Source organism: Onychostruthus taczanowskii, unplaced genomic scaffold, assembly GCF_017590055.1.
Source record: "Onychostruthus taczanowskii isolate IOZ18803 unplaced genomic scaffold, ASM1759005v1 scaffold33, whole genome shotgun sequence".
NCBI classification, from domain to species: Eukaryota; Metazoa; Chordata; class Aves; order Passeriformes; family Passeridae; genus Onychostruthus; species Onychostruthus taczanowskii.
The window spans coordinates 5392127-5419222 of record NW_024500683.1 but is presented as its reverse complement, the minus strand read 5'-3'; the positions used below and the strand labels follow the sequence as shown (position 1 = coordinate 5419222).

Sequence of the window (27096 nt, the reverse complement as noted above, 5' to 3'; positions counted from 1 at the left end):
CTATACTGAAAAATAGGAAAACGGGTAGAAAATTGGAATTATAAAAAAAGAAACTTTCTTTATGAAGCTATTACACCTAATAAGGTATCTTTTTGCAATATCAAGAAATTTTCCATGTGGTCCCTTCACCATATTTGCTTTCTCTTTCTTCATCACAGGCTGACTTAACAGCAAAGTCTTATAAGAGACTTTTTAATGAGCTTTTCAAAGCATGTTGATCTTCAACAATTTTGTCCTTTCCTCCTTCCTATGATATTTTTGGATTCCACCTTTTCCTTCTCCTACACTTGGGTGCAAGTATGTGTACATGGTATGTGTTAATGTATAATTAATGGTTTTCAGAGTCATTGTGTGAAATTTCTTCTTCCTTCTTCATTTAATGATTTTCATTCTAAAACTGTAATTAAAGGTATACCTAGTTCAAGATTTTTTTAAAAATCATTCTATCTTGTTTTGCATCTTCTTAACTTACCAACCTTTTATATATTTCAATCTTTCCGTACAAAAACTCACTAAATTCTTATTTCTATAAGAATAAAATAATGAAATCTCACTGAAGTAGAAATTGCAGAGCTTTATTTTCTCCTAATACCTTTATGTCCAATTTCTAACAGAAAATAAAGATTTGGTTTAAAATTTTGAATCTTACTGTGCTTCTGTGAGCATTTTGAACAAATAGAAAGAAGGTACAAATGCCAGTGTATTACAGAATGCATAGTCAGTAGTGCATCATAGTGCACACTTTGAATACACAATGTCTGAGAAATTACATCTCCCCTAGCGGAATGAGCTCTTATGCACTTTTCCAGCAGCATTTTTATTTACAGAAATCTCAAAGATTTTTGTCTGCATGAAACATGTATATTATGGTTAGCATTACAACTTCAAACATGCATGGCAAGTTAATCCAAAAGTATAATTACTGCAAGTGAGGAAACTTGCACTGTTCTCCTGCTTGTCTTGTGAAAATCATGAAAGTAGAAACAGGCATATATATCTTGAAATTTGATTTACATAGAGAATTGGAAAGGAAAAAGTAAGAAAATCAGTGAGTCACAACAAAGACAAATTAATGGGCAAAAATAATTAAAAAAAATACACCAACTAATGCAAAAGGCACTCTTCAACTCCTTCCAATGACCATATTGGCTCTAGCAACAGCTACTTTAGAAAACTCTTTCCAGGATTTTATGGCTGACTATATTATTGCATATGGAATAGAATATCTCCTTGGTTCTTTGGGGTCATTTGTCCCAGCTCTGTATACTCCGAGGTGTTTTTCTACTCCAGCCTACTCACTCAGGGCAAAATGAGAAACTGAGATGACCATGATGCTGTGCAAGCACTGCTCAGCAACAGCCAAAACATTCCTGAGTTAGCAACACGGCTTTGGTCATAAATCTAAAACACAGCACTGTAACTTCTATGAAGTGGATTATTTCTATCTCAACCCAACCCTGTACGTAGATCCAATAAACTCTTAGTTTGTGGGAAATAGCCATTAAACATTAATTTTCTTGTGTATTATCTAGTCTTTCTCTTCTGATAATGAGAAGATCAGGGGCTTTTTTCCAGAGTGAAAAAACAAAGAATGGCCTTCAATGATTTTTTTTCCTGCTTCCTAATGTTGAAAATGCTGTAGAATACTTCTGAATTCTTTTTCTTTATAAAAGGGAACTCCCAACTTGTGCCAATTTTAGAATTGCTGCCTTTTTCAGCTAGGTAATTTATGAATAAATTGTTACACATAATGTAAAAAAAAAAAACACTTGAAGTTTAACTAATATTGTAAAGGGCTCCATGAAAAAATGAAGTAAACAATCCTACCTTCAGTGATAAAAAATGCCTGGGTATGCTCAGGAATATCTTTATTTTAAAAAAATATCTCAATACATTAAGAGTCTTAAAACCACAGAAGAATTACTGGGGTATTAAAATATATTTAACATTTCACAACTATCAGAGTAAAAGCTACTAGTTTACAGAGGAGCTATAAACTTAAGGAAAAACTCTTGGGAAGGACCCCTAATAATGTTCCCTGTCACTCACTGTTTCCAGATACTGCTTTTGCAAGAGGCAGCAAAAATGGCAGGTCCTGGAGACCCATCCATATAACCTCTGCTTCTCCAACATCTCTGACTGTAGGTGGCCTCAGCCTTCGTCCTGGATTAAGAGCCAACACAAATGTCATGGATGTGACTGTGTACAGAAATCTCAGTATAAGACTTTGCAAAAGAGACAACATAATACAAATATATTGGCCTCTGTTTCCCTATAATACTGAGTCCATTAACTACTGCTACAAGCAATTCTGTACTATTTGCTATATGAATACTCAAAGTATCTTCTATGTCAGTCTACTGAAAAACCTTTCTACAGGTGATTAGATGGACTTGTTTAGAAAGAATTCTACCCCAGTTAGGATATTAGGTAGAAGAGAAACATGATTTACAAGTTGCAGAATTGAATTGTGACTTGGAGCAAGAAATAGAGAATTGGAATTTTAAGCTGCCCATCAGGCAGTTGTCTTGGCAAGCAGAGCAAGAGCTTCATGTGAAAAATGCTGCACTTTCTGATCAAGCAACTTTGAAATCAAATCAAAAAATATCATTACAAATTCTGTGTTAAGGATCATTGTGCAGCACCAATGTGAAGAATTGAATGATTTTGTAAGCTTTCTTCATCTGTAATCTTGATGATTCACTTTATTTTTTGAGTCACAGCATGCAATAGTTTTTCTAAGGTCTCTTCCTTGCGTAAAAACTTTCAAGTATAAGCATCTACTTCATAACAAGGGTTGCCAGAAAGGTTTGAAAGAAAGTATGGTCTTATTTCATGGTACACTAAACTTTAATAACAGCAACACCTTCTGAAAAGGAAGAATTTGATTTACAATTTCTCTGTGTGCATGTTTACTCTTAATCAGAAGTACTGCTCCTTTGATTCAGTGTATTAAGTTGAAGTAAAATTGATTTTAGGTTGAATCCATCAACTTACAGGATTTTCTGCTTCAAAATCAGTCTCCTTTAGTAATCATGCTAATCATCCAGTAATCCAATTAAAAAAAAATAAAAAATTGTATTCAATTAAGTATAGCAGGGATAATACATCACTGATGCACAAATCAGAATGGGAAAGAAATTGTGTAGAAGATATAATGTTTTCTAAAAGAGAAAAAATTGTGCATCCAGCCTACAACTGTCTCAGAGTAGAAGGGAGGGAGACTGTTTATGGACAGATTATTAGTTTAGTGACTTCTAGCTGCCTGTTCCTTCTGAAACCTCCAAACATTCCGGTGTTTTAAAGGTCAAAGGATTCTTCAGTATTGACTTACAGATATTTTGGTTGTGAACTTGTCTAATCCTTTACCAAAACTTCCAAATAAATTCTCTAGTTATATCCCATTCTGTGGTAACAAATAGAGAAATGCAATGTCAACTGTTTAAAGTGTTTTTATATTTCTAAGATTCCCTCATGCTTGTCTTCTACAAACGTAAAAGGTTTTCACTTTTCTGTAAGGATCTTGTTGTATTCCATTGAGCACTTTTGCTGCCTTTCTGAGTATATTGTAAAAAACCCAGCATCTTGTAGTTTAAAATTTCTGTAAATATCACATAAATATTGCCCATAAACACCTTATATATTTTAGAAAGAGGTTCCTCACTTCTTTCTCAAACGGTGCTTCTCTACTTGACCATTTCAAGGCACAGTTTCCAAATGACAGACTACTGTTGTCATAAAATATAGCCCTTGTTTTTAACTTTGTTTCCCCCCTTTTCTAAATTCAATATACATAGGTAACCATTTCCTAATGAAATAAAAAATTAATATTCAGGAAAAAAGTGATAGTTGATAAATTCTTGAATACTTATAAAAATCTGGTTTTGGAAAAACATTTCATATAAACAAACACTTTTATTCTTTTCAGCCAAAAACTTGATAAAATGTAATAGTATAATTAAGAATATGTAGAACTTTTTTAGATCTGCTCAAAATGCTTACAGCCTTAAAGACTTTGTGTAGGTATCATTAGTTCAATTCAAATTCACCTTAAAGAATTATATTTATAAAGTAAATCTGGGCTAAGATCCCTTATTTAGTAATAGAATCACAGGAAAACTTGAGTTGGAAATGATGTCTTGAGGACAGCTAGTCTAATACTCACTCATAGTAATCCTAGCTAGATCAGGTAGCTGTCCTGTCAGTATTCAAATATGATAAAAATGATTCCATAGATGGGGATATCACAGGCTTTCCAGAAAATATGTTCCAGTAGTTAACCACTTCCATAGTGCTGTTGTTTGGGCATTTTGACTTGCGTCCATTGACTCTTGTCCTGAGAGAATTTTAACCTGTAAGAAAAACGTTGTTCTGTCCTCCCTGTATCCTTCCAGGAGGTAGTAGTAAACTCCAATAAATTCTCTCAGCCTTTTCTTCAGTGTGAACTGGTCCAATTACTTCAGCGTCTCCTTGCATATCATGTTCTCCATTTTCATGGTCCTTTGCTAGACTTGCCTCAGTAAGGAAATGTCCTTCTTTTAGCAGAGAATGCAAAACTTAGATACAGTAATTCAGATGCAGTTCCACAAGTTTGTAGCAGGGCTTCTCACCCTCCACAAGAATTTATCAGTTTGTTAACCAGTCAGGTAACTCAAGTAGGACAAGCTGTCTTGTAGTGAGTTATTTTGGTGCCATGAGTTTAGTGCTGGTCTGGCATCTCCCAGCTGCCAATAAATACCTTATTGTTTAAGTGAGACAATAAATCTGAGACAATAAATCAGATTTTTGACTGATGTATTGATACCTCTTTTTATGACTGTAAAAGCAGCATCAAACTTTCACAAAGCAGAAACCTGTACATTTTCCTGAAACTCTGTGGAGTTTCTCCCATGAGTAGGGATGCTTCACCGTTACTCTCCAGGGATTAAGTGAAGGAATCTGTGCACATTATTGTCATTTCAGTAAGTCACATTTGACACCTAATCAATACTGTATCTTTCTCTAACTTTAATGTTGGTCCCTTGATATGGTGCACTGTTTTGTGTTATGCTGTAATCTACTAGTAGTTCTTTAGTTTTATACTGAGTAGTAAGTAATCCTGATTAAGGTCTTTCATCTGTTGTCTCTGTAGTCCCTCAGTTCCAAAATTCTGGCTACACAAACCCAGAATGGTTGAAGTCTCTATGAGAACTAGGATTTCACTAGGGTGAATGTGAGTTTCTTCCCTTCTCTCTACAGAGACTCTCAACCACTTGGACTCCCTGGTGGAAGAGCCTGTACCAGACTCTCAATGAAATGTCACCTGTCCCTGTCCTTTCTTTAATCCTGACTCATAAGCTTTAAGTTGACTCCTCATCCATCACCAGGCAAAGTTCCATGCATTCCAGCTGGACGCTGGCATAGGGTGCAAACGCTGCCTCCTCATCTGCCTTGTCTGCTCTTCCTAAAAAGCCTTTATCCTTCCATTGCAACACTTCAGTCATAGGAGTCATTCTGTTGTGTCCCTGTGATGCCAGTAATATCAAAGCTGTGCAGGCATGCATCCATCTCCAGCTCAGCTCCTCCTGTATATTCCCCATGCTGCATGCATTTACAGAGAGCCATTTAAACTGAGTTCCTGATAAAGCAAATTTATTAGCTGAAATTCCTTTGTGCTCTCCTTCAGCTGCTATATTGCCTTACTGCAGTCCTAAACACTGTCTAAACCATTGCTTTTCATCCTGCATTTTGCAGATGGGTAAATTCTTCACAAAGACTGTATCTAACAAGTGTTCAAAATGGTAATAGAAAATGTTTATAGTCTGAGATTTCATATGTGTACTTCTTACAGCATTTCAGTATTCATTTCATGCATGTGATCTCACTGTTTAAGTACAACAGGAAGATGTTTTCATACTTATTGTTGTGTTTGTGATTTCACAGAGCAAGCTACACTGACAAAATGAGATGTGACATTTGGTTTATCCACAGTGGAAGGAATGATGAAATATAGTCACAGTCTTTGCAACTGAAAAAGTAAAGCTAACTGATTACAGCACCATATAAGAATTCAACCTCAAAAATTAGCTAAATAAATTAATAATAATAATAATAATAATAGCAGCAATAATAAACCTTTAATTTTCTGCATCTTGAAAGTCTACTGTAAGACTCATCTTAAAAGATAGTATGAGTATGTATATGTATGAACATGTATAATACACAGATACACATACTTCTATATATAATAATATCCACAAATATTTATACATATATTTAAATTATATTTTTGCCCTTATACTGTTTGTTAGTGGCAGTGCTGGCTGTGAGTTCCTGTATTCTACACATCAATAACTTTCAAGGTATTTGCACATAAGGCTTGAAATAGCTTGTATACATTTTAAAAACCTCTTATAGGTGTTAAAAAAAAAAAAATTAAACCAGTTATGTTGTCTATCCACTTTAAGTAAATATTTCAGTCTAAATACCAGATTGATCATTTTATCCTTACATTGTTAACTTGACATTGTAGAATAAGTTTTAATGCAATGTAATTGACTTAAGAGTATTAAAAAAACTGCAAGTGAAAGAGTATTTTTGCTTCATGTTTTGCTCACTACTTTCCAATTAGCTGACAACCAGTCAGCCCACAAAAAAGAAAGCAGGGGATTAAAAAAAAATTAGTCATGTTATGCGAATGTCACATATTAAATTAGCTGGTTATATTAAAAGAGACTACATTTCAATGTGTAAATTCTTGCCCGTAGCACCAATCCACACTGAAAAGCCACACTGAAACATACAGGTTCATATCTCAGTAAGATACTGTTTATTTGTTGGACTCTGACCTCAGAGGGGTTTTCCAACCTAACTGATTTTGTGATTCTGTGAGTAAAATTATGTATGCCACATAAAGATAGAAAATTGATCTACTCCTTTGGACAAATTCAGATATTGCTGGCATCTCTCATCGCTGCAAGTAACTGAACTGGGTTTGCACGGCAATGTTTCAGTGGGCAGCAGGCACAGGGGTGGCTTCTCTGAGGAGCTGCCAGAAACTTCCCCCTGGTCTGATGGAGTCAATGCCAGTCAGCTCCAGGATGATCCACTGCTGGCCAAGGCTGAGCCCATCAATGACGGTGGTAACGTTTCTGGGATGACAGTTAAGATGAGGAGGGAAAAAATGAACTGGGCAACTGAAGCCAGAAAAAAATGTGAGGATAGCAAGAGTAACAGCTCTGTAGACACCAAAATCAGTAGAGAAGTAGAGGAAGGAGGTGCTGCAGGCACCAGAGGAAGCTTCCCCTTCAGCCTGTGGTCAGGAAGCTGTGGCTCTGCAGCCCATGGAGGGCCATGCTGGATCATAGATCCACCTGCAGCCCACATATGACCTCATGACAAAACAGGTGAATGTCCAAAGGAAGCTGTGACCCTTCCTCTCTCTCCTTGGGGCCACATGTGCTGCCAGAACAAGCTTTTGGCATCATCTGTGGAGAGATGATGGAGAGAGAAGCCCATGTTGGAGCAGGTTTCCTGACAGGAGCTGCGACCCTGTGGGGGACCCACACTGGAGCAGGCAGCTCCTGAAGGACTGCATTCAGTGTAAGGGAACCATGCTGGAGCAATTTGTAAAGAACTGCACACCATGGGAAGGAATTCATATTAGTGAAGTTCTTGGAGGACTCTCTCCCTTGGGAGGCAGCCCACACTGGAGCAAGGGAAGAGCATGAGGAGTCCTCCCCCTGAGGAAGAAGGAGCAACAGAAATGATGTGTGATTAACTGACTGCACCAAGCTCCCAGCCAGGGTCAACCCACCGCAGCAACCCTTATGACAGCTACTGTATGGCTTGTCCACGTTTTCTTTCAGAAATCTTAAAAATAACTTTTACTAGGAGAGAAGATGGAAACAAAATCATGCTACTGGCAGAGTTGGTTGATTTTTAAGGCTCTCTGTTTGTAAGTTTGGAAGGCAGGACTTCAAGATTTCAAGTTGTATTCCTTAAACAAATTCTGCTGACACCACCTGCATAACAATTGTAGCATATGCTTAAAGAATACCAGTTCATTCTTCTCTCTTTTCAAGCATAATAAATTACTACTTAGTTGTGTGCTTATGAAAAAACTCGGTTTCTTTTTTGAATACCACAGAACATTTCTCAACTAAATGTGACTTCTTACCTGGCAAACAGCTACAGTAAAATTCACCAATCAAATCATGGCAGTGGCCTCCATTTTTACAGGGCTTGGAGGAACATTCATCAATATCCGTGGAACAGTTTTTGTCTGACAGAAAAGAAAATTAAACATTAAAACTATAAATCATGCTGGGAAAGTAGAAAAGCTGCTTCACAATGCAAGTGACAACTGCATAGTTTAACTTTTCCAGGTTGGAAACATTATTTTATTTCTGATTGACAGTTTTAAAACTAGAGATATTCATAGATATAGCTGATAGTCAAGAAAATAAATATTTTAAAGAAATAAATATGAACAGCATTTGCAAAAATGTCCTTTGTATATTCTAGCATCACAACTCAATACCAAAATTACTAGAGCTATATGCTACTTTGAAAAAAATTGTTTTAGAGATTTAATAACCTCAGTAACAATAGCAAGAAAAAATATTTCTCAAGGTTGCATTCATATTTCGGGATGAATGAAGCCATTTCTCAGATCCAAACAAAACCCCACAAGTTCACTCAGCTCTTTCTTCATTTTTCTGCTTTTTATAAGATTTAATTGAGCTGTAATTCAGATTCATTCAAATCTGAAACAATAAAAATATAGGCGAATATACAGAAGATACATAGAGGGGAAAATTTAGAAGACAATAAAATGGTGGCTTATGAAAACAGTTAACTCACTGGACATCCCAAATAAAATCCAGTCTCCTGTTTCTCTATTGTGCACTACATTAATTTAGAGCAATACCTACGTAGGCTATTATAAATAATACTGGGATCTTTCTGAGAAAAAATTGATCAAAAATAAATGGGACAAATATTCGGACTAGGAGCTCACACTAATACCAGAAGTTAAGCCAGTTATAGAGAAGGAAAGCTGTAATTATCACTGATGTGAACAAGCAGAACTTTTGTTGGTGTTCTGTGTAGAAATTATAAAAGGTTCCTTGTACGACTCAAATCAGATATACCAAACAGGGACTTCAGTCTAATGAGCTGAATTAAAGGATCATGTGGGGTTTCTGGGGTCCCTCTTGGACAAACAAAGCTGGACAATTATAGATTCATTACAACAATAAATGCATGGATGACAGAGGCATTTTGTCTTCCTTAACCACAGGATGTACTGTCAGTTAACATGTAAAAATAGAATGTATGCAAAAATCAAATTAAATGGGAAGGAGAGAAAGTGAGAAGACAGAGGAAGGAAAGCAAACAAAATTAAGAAAAAGGTTTAAAGGATGGTAGCAGAAGCTCATAGACAAGGATAATTATAGAAACCAGGTAAGACTTTGACATTTTGTGGAAAATACTGCACAGTCACATATAATATGCTGTATTATAATACAGATCAAAATCCAGTAGAATCAGTCTAAAGGAACCTTAAATTTTTTATAGCTTGTGGGTTTTTCTGTTGTTTTGTTGTTGTTTTTAAATAGCTAAAAGAACTAACAAAATCCTTAACAACACAGGACTTGGACCCATGGGGTATTTAATTACAAACCTGTAATTTTTGAAAGGAATCATCATTTAAAAACATCAAGATATTTGAATGCAGTATTGGTAATTTTTCATGTCATAGTGGAAAAGGTAGCTGCAAGTTACTTGATTCAAAGTTAAAGGGAAAAGTGTTATTTGACAATAAAGAAAGAAATGTGAAAAACTTGGCTGAGAGCAGTCAAAATCCATGGTAAAGGAGAGGAGGTTGAGTATTATAATAAAAAAGGAATTCAGCAGAACTGCAAAGAATGCAGAGAAGTTCTGATTTGAAGCCTAATAAAGAGTGAACATCTTACCTTAAAAAGGTAATTATGAAAATTGCTGTTTGCTATAATTACACAAGGAAAAACCCTTTTTGCAGGAGAAAGACACTGGATATTAGGAAACCAACACAGCGCTTCCTGGTTTTCAAAGTATGAAAAAAGCCCAATTTACAAAAAAGCAGGTTGAGTTGCTAAGGATAAAGTAAAAAGTACAAAATAAATATGGGGGCATGAAATTGGACCAGCAAAAAAGCATGTAGCTATTATAGGATGGTCAGGGTAACAAGAAATTGTGCTGTATGTACTTCATATCGAAGATGAAGGAGAGGTGTGGTTTGCCATCCAGTGAAGAAGGATGGCTACTGATAATGGTAATCATACAAAATTGTTCAATGCTTCTTCTGCCTCAATCATCAGTAAAAAGACCAGCTGAAAAGCAGATCATTATCATAATTAATACTTACAATTAAAGGGCAAAACTTCAGTGTCGAATACAGAAGAAAAGCTGTAGAATTGTCAGATGAATTAAATAGCTAGGCTGGTCTGATGAACTATACCCTTGGGTGCTAGTGAAAAAAACTCAATAGTTTTCTTTGGGAACATATGAAAAATAGGTAAAGTACCTGAAGACCCACTAAAATCAACCTTCAGGAAAGGAATAAAAGGCAAAGACATGAAATTATAAATCCATTTGTAAAAATCCTGTTCCTGGAAGAAATATTGAGAAAAGGTTTAAAGTGTTTACTTGCAAGAACCTATAAATAAAAAATAATTCCATAAAAAATGGGCCTTGTATAAACAAATTGATTTCCTTCTACATTAAATTTACACGTTTTGTAGATTACAAAACCCAGTAGCAAATGTCATGCTTCTTTTCTTCACTAATGCTATTTTTTGTGAAATCCCAGTAACTGGTCTACTTAGAAACTATAAGAGCATATCATCAAATGAGTAAAACTTTATGGAAAGCCATACTCATGCATTAGTTATCAGCGGTTTTGCTACCAGACTGGATGAATGAACCGCAGAGGTTTTGAAAGAAATCTACTGCCCATTCAATTCTGCTAAACTTTTTTCAACAACCTAGATAGTGGGTAGCAAAGTAAATTCACTGATGGCAACGAAAAGAGGTACATTGAAGAACAGGATTAGAATTCTTCATGAATTTCAACCAATTGATGATAGACTCTGATATAACAAATGTAATCTGATCAGAAGAGAAAATACAATACAGAAATTCACAAGTAGGAAAAAACATCAGAATTTTGTTTTAAGACAAATAGTTTGCTGAGATACATAAAAAAGAACATATCCAGTTAGAAGCTTTACTGGAGTAAAGTTGCTTTTGGAGTGCTTTGCATTGTGCAGTGAGGTGCATTTAAGAAAATTTTGAGCTAAAATGAGAGTCTGTATGAGAATGTTAGGAATGACAAGCAGCTCAAAAGCATGACCTTGTAGGATGAACGAAATAAATGGGCCTATAAAACCTAAATAAGGATATTTGAATAGAAATGTGATGGCAATCATAAACTAAGAAAGTACTCTCACAAAATTCATCAGTTTGCTGTGTTCATAGTAGGCAGGGTGAGAAGTAATGCATTTAAACTGCAGTGAAATATTAGACAATAAGGAAATCCTTGTAGTGGTTAGTATAACATCACACTGGGAAGATTCGACCAAAAAAATAAGGAATTATTGGATTTCTTTAGCAAGATACATAGATGAGAAAGCAACATAATATATTATATGTTTTTGGCTGGGATAAGAATGAAACAGATTATAGTTAGTATTTTGTTCTAGTGTTGTGATTATATAATTCACAGGGTATAAATTCTGTTTATTACACTGAAGGATGTCCAAAGACTTATGCTTGGGTAATGAGTTGGATTGTCTGGAAACTTGCTTTGCCTTATGGTAAAGGTCTTAAGTTATTTGGTGTGTGATAACTGTGCTCTGATTTTGGAACCTAGGGCTTCTATCCAAATCTGTGTCTCTATTTCTCCATCAAAACATGTTTCTACATTATTGGTATAAAGGAGAGGTGAGCCCAGGCTTGCAGCAGACAAGAGAAGTAGGATAAAAGTGTTAACACTAGCAGGAAGAGAAAAAAAACACTCTTCCTGCACACCATGAATGCACATGGCTGAAATTACTAAGGCCTACCCTTCCAAAGAAAGCAGTACAGCTTTTGGCACATTCAATCTGAGTCCACCCCTCAAATCTTTCTCAAGAAAAAAACATAATGAGGCAAATGAGGCATTTTATTCTTCCGCCTGTCTCCTTTTCTGTAGGCAAATGTGAAAAGTCCTTACTCTATTATTTCAACACTGACTTTTAAGCAGATAGCTCATTTCCTCTCTAACTTCCTTTCCTACATCTCCTTTCCAGAGGGGACCAAGCCTATGCACAAAATGAAATCTTGTGATAACTTTTGTTTAGCTAAACAGTACATTTTTCTATGTACTGCAGGTCACTTCTGGTCACTTGTAGTTTTCAGATACAAGCACAGAAAAAAACATACAGATTATAGCTACTGAGCTGTTGCTGAGCTGTATGTGGGGAAACATCAAAAGCAAATTGAAAAGGACTGCTGAAGACCTCAGCATATGAGCACTATTGCAGTGCTGTGAGAAAAAAAAATCTCAGATGTATTTAAATAAAACAAAAAGCGAACATTGATGTGTAAAATACCTCTGTATAAAACATTGATTAGAATGTTCCATATTTAAAAATAAGTGGGAAAGATGCAAGAAAAGCTACACAATTTATTCAACGACTGAAGAAAGCATGCTATTGGCAAAGGCTTAAAGAGCTCCATCTGTTTCATTTAGAAGAAACAAAACCAAAAAGTGACTTGATTACAGTGTGCAAGTATCTTTGCAAAGAGAAAATACTTGAGTAGCAAGAGCTTTTTCATTTTGTGTAGAAAAAGTAATGAGCTGCAATAGATCAAAGTTGAAGACAAAAATTTAAATTAAATATTTAATATAAACTTCTAAATCTGATGGTGATTACTACTAGAAAGAATGCTAGCAAAATTCTGGCTTCTTTTCATGCATTCAAATCAGGATTGAATGCTTTGGGATTCATTGTGTGCTTTAATCAAAACTAGAGTAATTAGGTTCAGTACAAGGTGGTTAATGGCCAACATTAACTTCCTTCTGGTACACAGACCTAATACAGAGCATACAACCAGCAATCTATGGATTGTTAGAAGACCTGCAGAATATATACACTCATCCTGTAGCCCTCTCTGTGTCTTTCCTGGGAGAACATCACAGCAATTTAGTGAGACATGTATATTTCTGTGATAGTAATAACACACCCTGATGCACTTGGGCTCTGTGGCATCACTGTCATCATGTGAAATGTGTATGTCCTGTAACTGGAGGTTTTGGAAGTTACTAGGAAAACTAGGTGCAAGGTGTTGCTCTGTTGTTACCAGAGCAAATAGCCAATGCTATTCCATTTCTTGTCTGGCTACCAATGTGCTAAGGAGAAAAAAAATAAATTATGATAGTTGTGTAAACATCTTTAAAAATCATCATTCTGCATTTAACACATTTCCCCTCCTGCCTCAAGGCTCCTCAGTAGTCTCTAGTCAATTCACTACTCAAGTGAAGAGAGTCAAGCTGTGGTGTAATGCTCCCACCACGACCACTGCAGCCCTGAGGCCCAGCACACATGGCACTGGCATTGCTAGCCACTGGTCAGGTACCAAGCTAGGAGCAAGGGCCTCAGGACTTGTCTAGGGGCCAAGCTCATGTTAGATCCATAGAATCATGGCATGGTTTGTTTTGGCAGTGACCTTACAAATCACCTAGTGCCAACCCCCTGTCGTGGGCAGGGATACTTTCCATGAGACCAAGTTGCTTAATGCCCCATCCAAACTGGTCCTGAACACTGCTAAAGTTGGGTATCCACAGAAAATAAAGAAAAAAAACCTCATGACAAAGAAGAAAACCAAAGAGTAAAGAACAAAAAGAGTCAACAAGAGGGCACCAAATAAGACTCTTATTTAGTGAAGTCATACTAAAACTGACAGTGTCATACTGTTTATAGTATGGCCCTATCAAAGCAAAGGATGGCAAGAAACAATGGTTTCATTGTCTAAAAAGGCAACCCAGTATACACACTGGTAAATATTATTTAGTATCTAATGCTCCAGTATTATGCTAGTTGGTATTTTAGAGGCAGTCTTGAACAACAGACCTTTTCCAACATCAATGATTCCCTGGATTTTTTTCAGAAGAGGAACTACATACAAGAAAAAAAAAACTATGCACACCCTAAATATAACCTTTCTTATCTAAGATGCCACTTCTATTTCTCAAATTCATTAACAAAATGTCTGCAAGGGGTGAAAAATTTGCGCTGTGGAAGTTGCTTGGAGGTTGACTTTTTTTCTGTGTCAGGGTTTATTCACTAATTGCTCAGGTCATTGCAGAAAATTAATTCCTAACAGGATTCTTGAGGCAGGTATAACAAAAATTTTGATACTATATTGATTGAAAATGTGTCTTGATAGCCATATGTTATTTTTCAAGTGCACTCAGATGTAAAAAGTAGAAGTGGGCCCTCACTCTGCTGGCATATTACTGTTCATTGTATGGTGTCATCAATGACATTAACATAGGAAAAATACGGAGTTAAGGAAAAATTAGGTTGATTTTCCACAGTAAGTCAGGAAAACTAAAAATTTCAGCCACATGTTCTAGTGTCTTCTGTGTGTGTTTTAATCACTGTATGGGCTTATTTAGGCATGACTGTTTTTCCTTTTTTATTTGATAAGAGCCTCCTAGCAACTGAAAACAGTTTTAAAATTGAAAATCAAGCCTATTCATATAAAATTATTATTTTCCAATTTATCTGAAAGTAATTAAGTACATAGTCCTGCCCAGAAAGATATTAGTGGATGTTCTACATATATTATGTAGTGCATGACAGTTGGAATCACTACTAAAAATGGGTGAGAATTATACCTGAAATAATGGGGATAAACTGGAATACAAAAATAATCTCATAACTTCTTCAGAAGAGGAAAGATAAAGTAAATTCCATACAAGCTAATTAAAGTTTTGATTGAAGAATTAACTTATCTTTTGTCAGGTTGTTCTAACTATTATTGTTCACCCTCTAATTTAAACAAATCATGCTTAGTATTTGCAGATGGAATACTATTGGAGGAATGTGCCATCTTTTTCCTCGCATAAAAAAACCAAGCAACTTTGCTTATATTTAAAATGACTGGAAAAAACCAATTGATTTGCTTTTCTTTCATTCAATTCATTAACTTTTATGTATTATTTTATCAAAATTTTTATGCAATGTAATTTGCAGCATGATGAAACTTAAACAGATTTTTCTACACTCTACTGATTTTTTTCCCAAATGTCCTAACCTGAATTCCTTCCAAGAAAAGCAGGTATACTTACACATGACATGACAATAAATATTCTCTAATGACTCAGAAGTACATAGTGAATACATTTCCATATATGCATAAATGTTGTTTATTTTCCAGCATGTTAAGTTTGCACACCCCACTGTGGGAAGCCTGCCCTCAGCAGCCTGCCATTTACAATGTTTGTGGCAAACAGCAGCCCATCCGTGCTGCTCCAGCTGAACAGGGGAGAGGAAGTCAGCCCTTCATTCCTCCATGGCCTGCTATGAGTCAGAGTTCTGCTGGCCAGGAGCCTGGGGAACCATCCCTCTCTCTAGCTGGTAGCTTCCAGGTCTTGTTTTGGTTTGAAAAACCTCAGTGTTTTTACTAGAGCTCAGACAGAGGCATGTTTAAATAAACTCAGTCATTAGGAGGCATCACAGAAAAAACCTGGCTTTTGAGCTGCCTCAGTGATGGCCATAAGGGCTGATTGATGTGGAACAATTATCTGATGCACGAGATGCAAGCAAGACTGTGTTTCTGTGGCTGACTCTAAGGATGGGTGAGAATCCATAGATCACAGAATTAATCAGGTTGGAATAGATGTCCAAGATTGTCGAGTCTAGCCTTTGACCAATCACCATCATGTCAACTTAAACCATAGCACTAAGGGCCATGTCCAGTCGTTTCTTGAACATTTCCATTGTTCTTGACTCCACCACTTACCTGTCAGACCATTCCAATACTTGACACCCTTTCCGTTAAGAAATTCTTCCCAATGTCCAACCTGAACCTCTCCTAGTGCAGCTGTGTCCTCTTCTCTGTCACCAGCCAGTTCTGGGAGAACTGGCGAACCCCCATCCTGCTACAATCTCCTTTTGGGTAGAGGTAGATCTCTCGGGCCAGTTTTTTCCTTTGAATTGTTTGGGAAAGTACTTTTAATGATTAACAAGCAAAAGAGAACGTAGTGACTCAATATTTTTGAACAGTGCAATTGTGCTGATAGTAACTAAAAGCATCTATTCCAAGCAAAATGTGTCTAAAATAGACAGCTTTTGCATGCTTACTGAAAACAAAATTTAGAATAACACAGGAAAAGAGTACGTAGGAAAGGTTTTTGAAAGCCCAGAGAAAGATATCATCTTATGTCTTGTGATGGTTTGAGCTGAGCTGCAAGACCTTGATCGTATTTGTATAAGTTTGGTTTTCAAATGTTCAGTCTTGCAGTGCCCACTTGCACAGCCACAATATCTACTGCAGGATTCCTAAAGCCCAATAGTATGAGACATGACACAGGAAACTATAGACTTGATCTTCAGGAAGTATATTAAAAGGCTTGCTCATTTATTTAGTCTCTTGTGTAGATTTAAGTCAATGTGTACTGATGGTACTGATCAACTGTTTGTTGATTCATACTCTCTTGTTATAATCGTAAACATTAATGAGACATGGGGAAAACTTGGAGGATCATTTTACACATAGAGGATTCATATGGACCTTGATATAAGTAAGTTAGTCAGATTAAGAATCTCATGCATATAAACTACAACTACAAACTTCAGTGCTAAGTGATGAAGTAAAAACCACTTTAAAATCAAGGGTTTTTTCTACCCAGTATTCGCTGGTGTCTTCTTACTAGCATAGGGCTTATCCATATACATGAACAGCTTTGAAATCCTTTTAATAATTAATTAAATAAATAAATAATTAAATTAATCTCTCCCAACATTTAGAAAAGAAAAAAGGTTCACGATGGAACAATATAATCCCATCATTTATTAAAGATTAAAACCCCATGTTTTCTCATCCAAAACCACTGAATTACAGAGTTCTTTAGTTCCAATTACTTATATTGCCAGAGAAAATCCCCTCAAATAATGACAATGGTCAGTAGTCACACCTCATAGAAGTGCCTCTTCCTTCTCTATCATTGATGAATTCAACACACTCCCACTGATGTTTTAATTCAAAGTGTCTTACTACTTAATGGACTAAAGGTGTCCCACTGTTCAATATTAAAATTCCCTACTTCACCTATCTTCAGGTTTGTATGTGTTGAGCAAGATGTTTTCTAATTTTTGGGGCTGGCCAGTTTAACAGACTTGGACTGCCTTTACCTATCTCAACTTCCAGATGTTCTCAAACCCCCTCTAATTGGCAAAATGAAATAAAAATACTGTGAGGGAAGGAGGCAGCAGTTTTGCTGTCTGTCCATTTGTCCAGTAGCTCTTTACTATGGGATAGTTGCTGTAATCCCGTGTATGCAGATTACCATGGGAAGACATTTAAGAGCAAGCTTTTCTTGTAGAGAAAGTATTTTCCTGGTCTTTCTCAGGAGCTGCCTGTCTTGGACAGAGTAAAAGAAATTCTTGGAAGAGCAAGCTCCAAAGGCTGCTAGAATTCTGGTGCTCACCCTTTCAGCAACAAACAATTCAACTGGCAGCAGAAGCTGCAAGAGGGCTCCCTGTTCTTCTCAAGACCCTCTCAGATGATTTGGGTGTTCCTGTCCTTCTGTCTTTCCTCAGCAGGAGAGAATTGCTCCCTCCATCCAACCCTGCACCCTATTGCACATGTTGCACTGCCTGTCCCCACCTCTGTTCTCAGGGAAGGACAGAGATCCACCACATGTGCAGCACCACAGCCTGGTTCAAGGGGGATTCATCCAAGGCCCTTCATGGAGGCCCTCCTGTCCAATGCTGCCTTTCCATCACAGCTTTAGTGCATGAGGCATGTGATCCTAATCAGAACTGTTGCCACCTCACACAGATAGTAAACAGGAAAATAAGCAAACAACCAGGCCTAAGACAATTTTGTACCTGACCAGTTAAAATGCTAGAGGTAAACTTCATTAAAATCTTCTTATAAACTCACTTGTAACTTTTTTACTGTTGATAGATCCTGAATCCTGCTTGTCTTGGAATGAACAAGGATGTTACTGGCAAACTGTTTGCATCAGTATGATGCATGTGTATCCAGAATATAGGATAAAGTGTTCCTCCTAAGGAACACATATTCTGTCCCAGGCTTCCTTAGTGACACACACATTAATTTGTAGTTCTGGTTCTATAATGTGGACTCCAACACATCCCAAAATAGTTGCTGTTTTTCCAAATGACCAGCTTTCCCTGCATTACCCAGCACAAACTGACTGTTATCAACCTACTGTAGAAAAGTTAGACATTCACTGTTTTGATTCTAGCAGTACAGGAGAAAGTTTTGTAAACTTCTTATTTTAAATTTTTTGCATTAAAGTTCTTCTATCTATAGGAACAAATACTTTGTAATCACCTCTGTTATTTTCAAAACTGATGCAAAATAGACATACTATGCAAACTCATGACAGCAAAGCCAGTTACCAATGTAGAAAGGAGCATAAGATGTTACAGGAAATATATCACATCTCAGTTTTGTAATTCTGAATAATATAAAAATACTTTTGCATGAAAACTCACAGAAGTCAATGGCAATTGCAACTACTGTTACTTCCACAGATTCCAGATGTCTGTGTATTGTCTTAGATTCCTTTTGTCCCGTCTTCCTGCTTTCAACCATTGACAAAATATGAATGAAGAATTTCTAAACTGAACATCAGTGGTGGTACTAACAACCTGAAATATTTACAACTAACTTAATTCTGCCTCCTCATCCTTCACTGTTCTACTTCTTTAACTTTTAATTTCTCCTTAATAGATCTCTTCCATTTTTTTTTTCCTTTCCTCTCCACTGGTCCCCACTAATTTTGAGCTCTTTGGACAAACTTGTTTGGCTTATTATTACAAGATCCATTAACTGTGTATGATTTCTTAGACTGCCACTGCTTGTTTTCCTGTTACTGCTTATGACTAATGCTGCTCCATTTGCATCTCTGAAATCAGCAGCTGAAAGTCAGCGTTCAGTGCCTGACACTGATTTTTAGGTGGCATATTTTTGGAGACAGTTTTATTGATTTCCCCATGATCCTGTTGGCTGCTTCTGGCAGAAAATAGAACCTTGAAGACTCTCCATGATGCAAGAGCTATTTTCTTAAACCTATTAGACATGGAAATAATTGTGCAACTTACAAGAATTTATCATAAGTATCTGACGGCACCTTTGTTAAAGAGAACAAAGTGTAATCTTTCTAAAATTGTGTTCCTGTTACCATCTCAATCAAGTGTGGCTGTGATAAAATCTGAGAAAAATAGCACCAACTACCTGCTCACCTATGTTTCACAGACTAGGTGGTTTTGAACAATTTTTTTCTTCTATGCAAAACACAGTTTTGCTTTCCATACACACACTGCTTTCATTTTTATCATATTAGGAGGAAAATTAAAACAGATTATCAATCACACAGAACCCTGAGTTGATTTTATTTTTTAATGCTGAAACAAAGTGCAATTAATTTCAGGAAAGAAAACTAATAGTTTAACTATTTAACTTATTTTCCAAGTTAAAAGAAATCTTACCAGTGAATCCTGGAGGACAAGCACAGCTGTAGTCTGCAACCAGGTCTAAACAAGTCGAATTGCTTTTACAGAAACCATAAGTGCACTCATCAAAGTTGATTTCACAGTTCAGGCCTTCAAATCCTTGGAAATAAAACCAAAGAGCTATGCATTATTCAGCTATATCTGAGCCTTGTTTTTCTAAAGCAATGTCTTTAGGTCCCTTGTTTTCAATTTACTCTTGTAAAAAATGATCTTGAATCCTTACGGATTCTCATTCTAAAAGTTTTTTCTCTACTGTCATTAATAGGAAAATGCAATTTTTTTCATGTCAAATATACTTTAAAAAGACTCAATAAGTGAAAGCACAAATTTATGATTCAGTATGTTCGTTAAGACTTAAGATCTTATCAATTATGTATCCGTTCCTATTTTGACAACATTACAGATGAAATGAAGTGGGGATTTGGATATCTGCTGTCAAAATAAAAACCAACTCTTAAAATCTCTCTTAAAATCGATTCTCAAATAGTTGCTTTTCTACTTTTTTTATTATTTGTTTTAGAGAACTCCAGAATTATCAAGGCTGCAAGAGGCTTTCCAAATCATCCAGTCCAACTGACAACCCAGCATCACCACACCACCCCTGAACCATCTGCCCAAGTGACACATCCAGACACCTCTCTCACTCTTCCAGAGATGGTGACTTCACAATCTCCCTGGGAAATTATTCCAGTGTCTAACCACTCTTTCAATGATTTTTTCTTAGCTAATAATATCTAATCTGAACCTCCCCTGACATAATTTAGGGCCATTTCCTCTTATTCTTTCACTAGAGACATGGCAGGAGAGATAGACCCCCACCGCAATAAAACCTCCTTTCAGGCAGTTGTAGAGAGCAGTGGGGTTCCCCGGAGCCTCCTTTTCTCCAGAATAAAGAACCCCAGTTTCTTGCGTCATAACGACTTTTAGCAAACTCAGAGGTCCAACAATGGATTTTTTTGTAGCTGAAATTGCTAGAAAATCTCCTCTCCAACATCTGACTTTTCACGCTCTTGTAAATGTATTCTAATTCATGGTCATGCTACAAAATGAGTGTCATTAGTGCTGTCACAGGCCATGGCTGCAGGAAGACTATGACTAATGCTAAGCTATTGGTACCCTCAGCACAAGCTATATTCTTATAATTTCTCAAACTGACCATGGAACCAATTTCCACTGATCCTTAAGTCATAAAACTTTAGAATTGCCCTTAATTCATTAATAATGTATAAAATAACAGCTCTTATTTGCATTTAAAGCTTAATCAGACCCATGTCTCACAGGTAACATGTAAGCCACAAAATTAGCAATGTGGATGTCAAGATTTATTTTTGTTTGAGCTGGTCAGGCAGGCTTAAACAGCAAAATTATCTTTTCCAAGGTTAATTTCCAGCTACCTTCCAATATCTGTTTTGGCTTCTAATTTAAGCTAACTAATGACACAGGCTGTACTTATGAGAATTATTTGTGGTAATTTCATCTCTTGTGATGAGTTTCTGAAGTTATCACCACTGGAACGCCTGTATTAATACACACATACCTGAACTATTGTCAGCTATGAAATCAACTACCATGAGTCCATATATGGAAAATAGTAGAATTTGAAGGTTAAAATAAAAAACAATTAAACATAGAATGTAACAAGTTATAAATTACAACCTTGGCTTTATTTTTATATAAAAACACATTTAAAAATATTTGTAAGGAACCCATTTGTGAAAGCATTTCAGGAGGAAACTGTAATTTCAAGTGCTTTAAAACATTTTTGTTTTCTTTGATTAATTTTTTACTGCAATTGCTATATTCTCATACAGTATTGATAATAAAGAGCAGTGCGCATTTTTAAAGAAACAGACCACAGGTGTTGAAAATCATATTATTTTTCTCTGTGAAAGTTCTAATAGACTTTTTTAGTGATGGCCTATTAAAGTCATTGTGACCATTGTAGCTTGCTATGATCAGTGAGAAATATGCATATAAATAATGAAGGCAAAATACTTTTTGTAAGCTTATTGATGATGTTTTTGAAGGAATTCATGTACTGCTCATTTGTGTTTTCTCCACTGCTTCAAACTGTGCTAAAATCACTATGTTCTGTCTGAAAAAAGGTAGCATTTAGGAGTATATCTGTCTCCATTCTTAATTTGTCTCCAGTCTTAACAATCATGGCTGTTTTGGTAGATACATTGACTTGGTGGACAAAGATGCCAACAGGACTTTGGAAAAGAATGAAGGACTTTCATGGAAAGGAAGTTTTAATGATAACTTGAAGCCTGTCAAGAAGATGTTTTGCAAACTGTAGGCAGTTTTGAAAATTGTCAAAGATAATAAAAATAAATTATTTTGAACAATTTACCTTCAGGGCAGAAGCAATCATAGCTGTTGACATCATTCTGACAAACAGCACCATTCAAGCAGGGAGCTGAATCACACTCGTTCATTTCTGTTTCACAGTACTGGCCTGAAAAACCTGCAAATGAAGTAAGATAACCTTTGATTTTCTTTGTCATTATGTGCGCTATTAGCATGAAACATGTATTTCAAATGTTGTTCTTTAACCAAAACCCTGAGATCTTACAATCCATATTCCCCTGGAAAAGGAAACTTTAAGTCAGAGTTTCTGACTTAGATTAAAATTAAATTTTATTCATTTCTTATTCGATATTACAAATGCATCTTGATGGAATAAAGTAAAAAATGAAGTAGGAAATGTTTCCAGAATGCAAGAAGACATTCATAGCTCTAAGAAAACAAGAGAGCGATTTTCAAGTGTTTTTCTTGTATTAGAGTAATTTTATTATTTTTGTGATATAATCCCAGAATGCTTTGGGTTGGACTGACCTTAAAGATTAACTAGTTCCAAGCCCTCTGCAAGGGCCAGGGATACTTTCCACAAAACCAGGTTGCTCAATACCTTTTCTTAAATTTTGCCACATCCATATGAGAAATAGTACATCAATTATATTCTATCCACTGTGTTGTCCTTATTGCTGCGGAGAGTAGCAAAATACAGAGGACAAATATACTGAGGCATAGTAAAGATGTGCTGTGCAAGTCAGGCCTCAGGACATGTAAAATGCACAGCTCAGTTATGGTACATAAGGCTGTTGGGTTTGTTCCTAAAACACAGAAGGTGTACATCATTAAAACAAAAATCTGAAGACAAATTAAACTTGCATAAGGAAAGAGTAGCTCAGTTTTTTCATTTCTTACAGGTACTTTGAGACACTGTACAGGGCACAGGTGCTGCAGCACCAGCAGTGGGGGTTGCAAGGGGGTCCTGTCAGGAGAGGAACACAGGGATAGAAATTGTTTAGTTGATCTACAAAGCAAAAAAAATATTAATTAGCTTTCATTGTAGGGAAACAGGGCAGAGTTACCCAAGTGCTAGATGAAGACAAGATGAATTGGTATTTTCATAAATAGCAACTAAAGGGCAAGATTTAATCTGAACTATAATGAAGAATTATTCTAAGGAGCATATAATGTGAATCGAGACCTATATATTTTAATTTCTTTTGATGATAATATCGAAGAAGATTTGTGGGGATGGGGGGGTTAGAAAATTATGACATCAATGAAATGAGCTTGTACTTTATACGCTTAAAATGTAAAATTCAGAGAAGAAGAAAATAAGTATAAAAATCTGGTTTGCATGTGAGTGCTTTAAAAAACTTCAGGAAACATTTCTTTTGTCAGTGGTTCAGAGCATTATGACCTTTATGAAAACAAAAGTGGTTCAGCATAGCTTACAACCTACATTAATTTAGCTGTTACAGATGATTTTTTAAAGTTTTAACAAGTTAGAATTGTTTTCCAGAAGTTATGTTCTTTTGAAAATGCTAGCATCTAACACCTGTAACTGAGAACTAGCTCCCTAGATGGAAATTAATTGAGATTGGAAGCTCAACTATCTGAAATCTGTCCTTAATAAGATTTGTTGGTTTTTGGGTTTTTTTTCATTATAAGGACAGAAAATTAGCAAGTACAGAAGGACAGAGAAGAGCACCCTCATCCTTAAAAATTGAAAAAAAAACCCCTTTTTTCAAGCTGATTTGTTTTTAGCCTTTATGCCTATTCATAAATTATTTTTTGAAAACAATAATACTCTCTGGTAGAGAGCTTCTTAAAGGAGCTACTGGGAAGCATATTAGGACATTTTTGAAATAAATACTTAGCCTTTTTTTAGGTCTTGCTGATAGTGTTAAAATGTTTTAGGAACCACTGCTGCCACTTCAGGATCAGAAAAATACCCACATTTAGATCCTACCATGTGAAAGAGTGCAAAATCTGAGAAGTGACTCAAGAGCTCCCAGCTCTCAGCAGGTCTGGCAGTGATGTTGCAACAACTCCCTGTGAGGAGTCCTGACCGGGTCACCCTTTCCTGGGAGCAATGGAAATATCCAGCAGCTGCACCTGACATTCTGAGCATTTACAGCAGGACTAGCAGACAAGGGGAAACATCACAGGGGCAAATGCAGAGCTGCAGGTAGCAGAAGCTAATTTGTAAAGCTTTTCATTTGCATAGTTTAGTTTATTTCATTGCTGTTTTATAAACTTATGGATTGGAAGAGAAGAAATTAAAGGTATAAATAAAACGTGCTTTTAATAGAATTTGTTGCATACAATGTGAATTATCCACTCTGAAAGAGCTGAAAAGAAAACAAATTGATAAAACTTTATTTCTCTTTGTCACATTTTTATCAGACTATGTCCTTCAGACAGAAGACAATTTAAATGTACTTTGTATTTTTCTTAAATTGTTCCTGCTGATGTAGAATTAATATAATATAATATAATATAATATAATATAATATAATACAATTAATATAATATAATTAATATAATATAATAATGTACTTTGATTATGTTTATTTCTTGCTGATCAACACACCAACAAAAGACACTTCTTTCACAAATATTAAATAATACACATAATGGGTTAAAAGAACATGAGGGAAAATAAGCTTTATTTGTATTATTTTTAAATCAAGAATGAATTGAGGAATGCTTTTAGCTACATTATAATCCATGCATTCTTACTAATTACTTATGATATAACAACATTAAGTTAGACAACAATATAAAATAAATTAGTTAAAATATAAATATCTATGCATTTTTGATATGGTACAAGTTAACAGTTCCATACATTTGAAAATATGAAAATAAATTTCTCTGTATGAGCGCTCCAAACCTTTGTGCTCTACCCTCTGATCTCATAAGATGACTTTGGCAGAGCAAATACAGTGCTCTATGAACAAGGAAAAAATTCCATTCCTTCACCCATCCAGCTCCTCTCTCCATTAGCCAATGATAAAAGATATCAGAGATACCTACTCCTGAAAAAATATTTCCATGTTGTCAAATAAAAAGGCTTGTGTCTCATATATAAATCCTTTCAAACAGTTGAGAAAGCATTTATGGGAATCTTTTATGTAAAAATATATTGATATTATTTGTGGTTTAATCTAGAGTCCCCCTTAAAAATAACATAAAATTATCTAATATACATATACATGTATAGAATAGTACAGTACTGTATAGGATAGTACAGTACTTTTTTTATCTTGTCACACCACATCATAACTAATTGGAAGTTTATCATAAGCAATAGTTAGTTTATATTATTATAAAAAGTAGGTAAACAAATTATGTTCTCCAAAAATATTTTGTTATTGCCTTCACTGAGTGGCAAATAGCTATCATCAGAGGATATATAGATGATGCAGCTGTTGCACAACTTTCCCTACACTGAAAATGCAAGGGTAAAACACATCTGAAAGTTTAATTAGAAGTATTAAATTATGTTGCTTCAATTATTGCAAGGAAGGAATTCATAATTCAGTTTCTGGGGTCAGAACTGGCAAAACATATCATAATTATTTACTAAGGATATAATTTCATTATTTTTAGTCAACACACACTGCAGTAAATATTTTCAGCTTTCAAGCTTTATAGCTCTTTATTTGGACTTCCTCCTCAGATGAGGATGAGATCTTTATTTCCACTAGCATCGGTCATAGTTTCCCTATCTAATGTAAATGTAAGATAAAATATAAACAGTCAAGTAAAGTAATAATATTTACTGTGAAGTAATTTTGTGAAAACCACATTGTTTGCAGGACTCTTCTACATACATGATGTTGTTTCAAAAATAGAGTATTTTTCATAGAGTTGTAGATATTATCTTAAAATATGTATGCAGTTATCTGACTCATAAACACATTTCATATGTAAAAGCCTCAATGTTATTTTCTTTCCTGCAGCCTAATATTAAGGAATAAATCATATATAAGGAAAAATATTTTCTGTGTATCATAAAAAAATTATAGAAACTCTAGGTCAAATCTAAAAAATAATTTCTTTCAACAGAAATATGAAATAAATAAGTTTCTAATATTTGACAGCTGAGAACTATGATTCCACATTCTCATTCTTAGCAGAAAGTCCTCAATGAAAGAAAAGGAAATCTGCATTATCAATATGTCAGAAAAGTGGGACACATCCTCTGTGGATGCTTAAAACTACTAGATCTAATCCTTATTCATTACTGGCAAGAAATCTTTACTATTAAATTTTATTTTTAATAATACTTGTGTTTGTAAAAATGAAACAACATATGTCTAACTTTTGTATGGCTCTATTAGCTTCTACTAAATTTTACCAGTACAAATGTGGTCTAGGATGATCTAGGGGTTTGAATGCAGACACTCTACTTCAAAGTAATAATTTTACATAGCGGTAAGACTCCTAGACATTTTTCAAGGATGAAAGCATAAAACTGAAAATATTTTATGTTGCAGTCTTTAAAGTCTCAACTCTTAAAATGTCAAGTTAAGCCAGTTATTAAAGTAGATTATATGTGAAACTCTTGCACACAGGTTATGCATTGAAAAATAAGGCGCATTGGGAAACTGAACTGTCTAAACGTCAAGTAATGATGTGTGAACTCTGCTTGTTGAGATCACATTTTTTTGTGGCTTTGTTCCCAAGGAAGGTCATTACTTTATTAAAAACCTTCTCTGAGGTTAAACAGCATCTCACTCCCCAGAGCTGTTTGAATTTTAGGCAGACAAATGTCACAGTATTTTCTATTTCAAATGCATATTGGCAAAAGAAAAGGAAGGGTCTCAGAGAAAAGCACTGCTTTTTCAAGAAGATGTAAGGAAGACATGTCTTACAGAAAGAACCTTCTGGAACATCCTCCCAAGGGACATGGTAGGTTTACCATCACTGGAGGTTTTCAAAGGACAATTGGGCAGGGTGCTAGAAACTCTCACCAAGGCTCTCTTTCTAATCAAAAGGCATCTTCTGG

The 27096-nt window shown here is 35.5% G+C and overlaps 1 protein-coding gene across 1 annotated transcript in view; it reads right to left on the bottom strand.

The window, feature by feature from the left end:
- EYS (eyes shut homolog) overlaps positions 1–27096 on the bottom strand; it is a 614241-nt gene that overhangs the window by 502200 nt on the left and 84945 nt on the right. The window contains exons 4-5 of the mRNA XM_041410576.1: positions 19758–19880; positions 8159–8263 (exon numbers count right to left, since the gene is read on the bottom strand). Of these exons, the coding sequence (XP_041266510.1) occupies positions 8159–8263; positions 19758–19880 (228 nt within the window). The remainder of the gene's footprint in view (positions 1–8158; positions 8264–19757; positions 19881–27096) is intronic.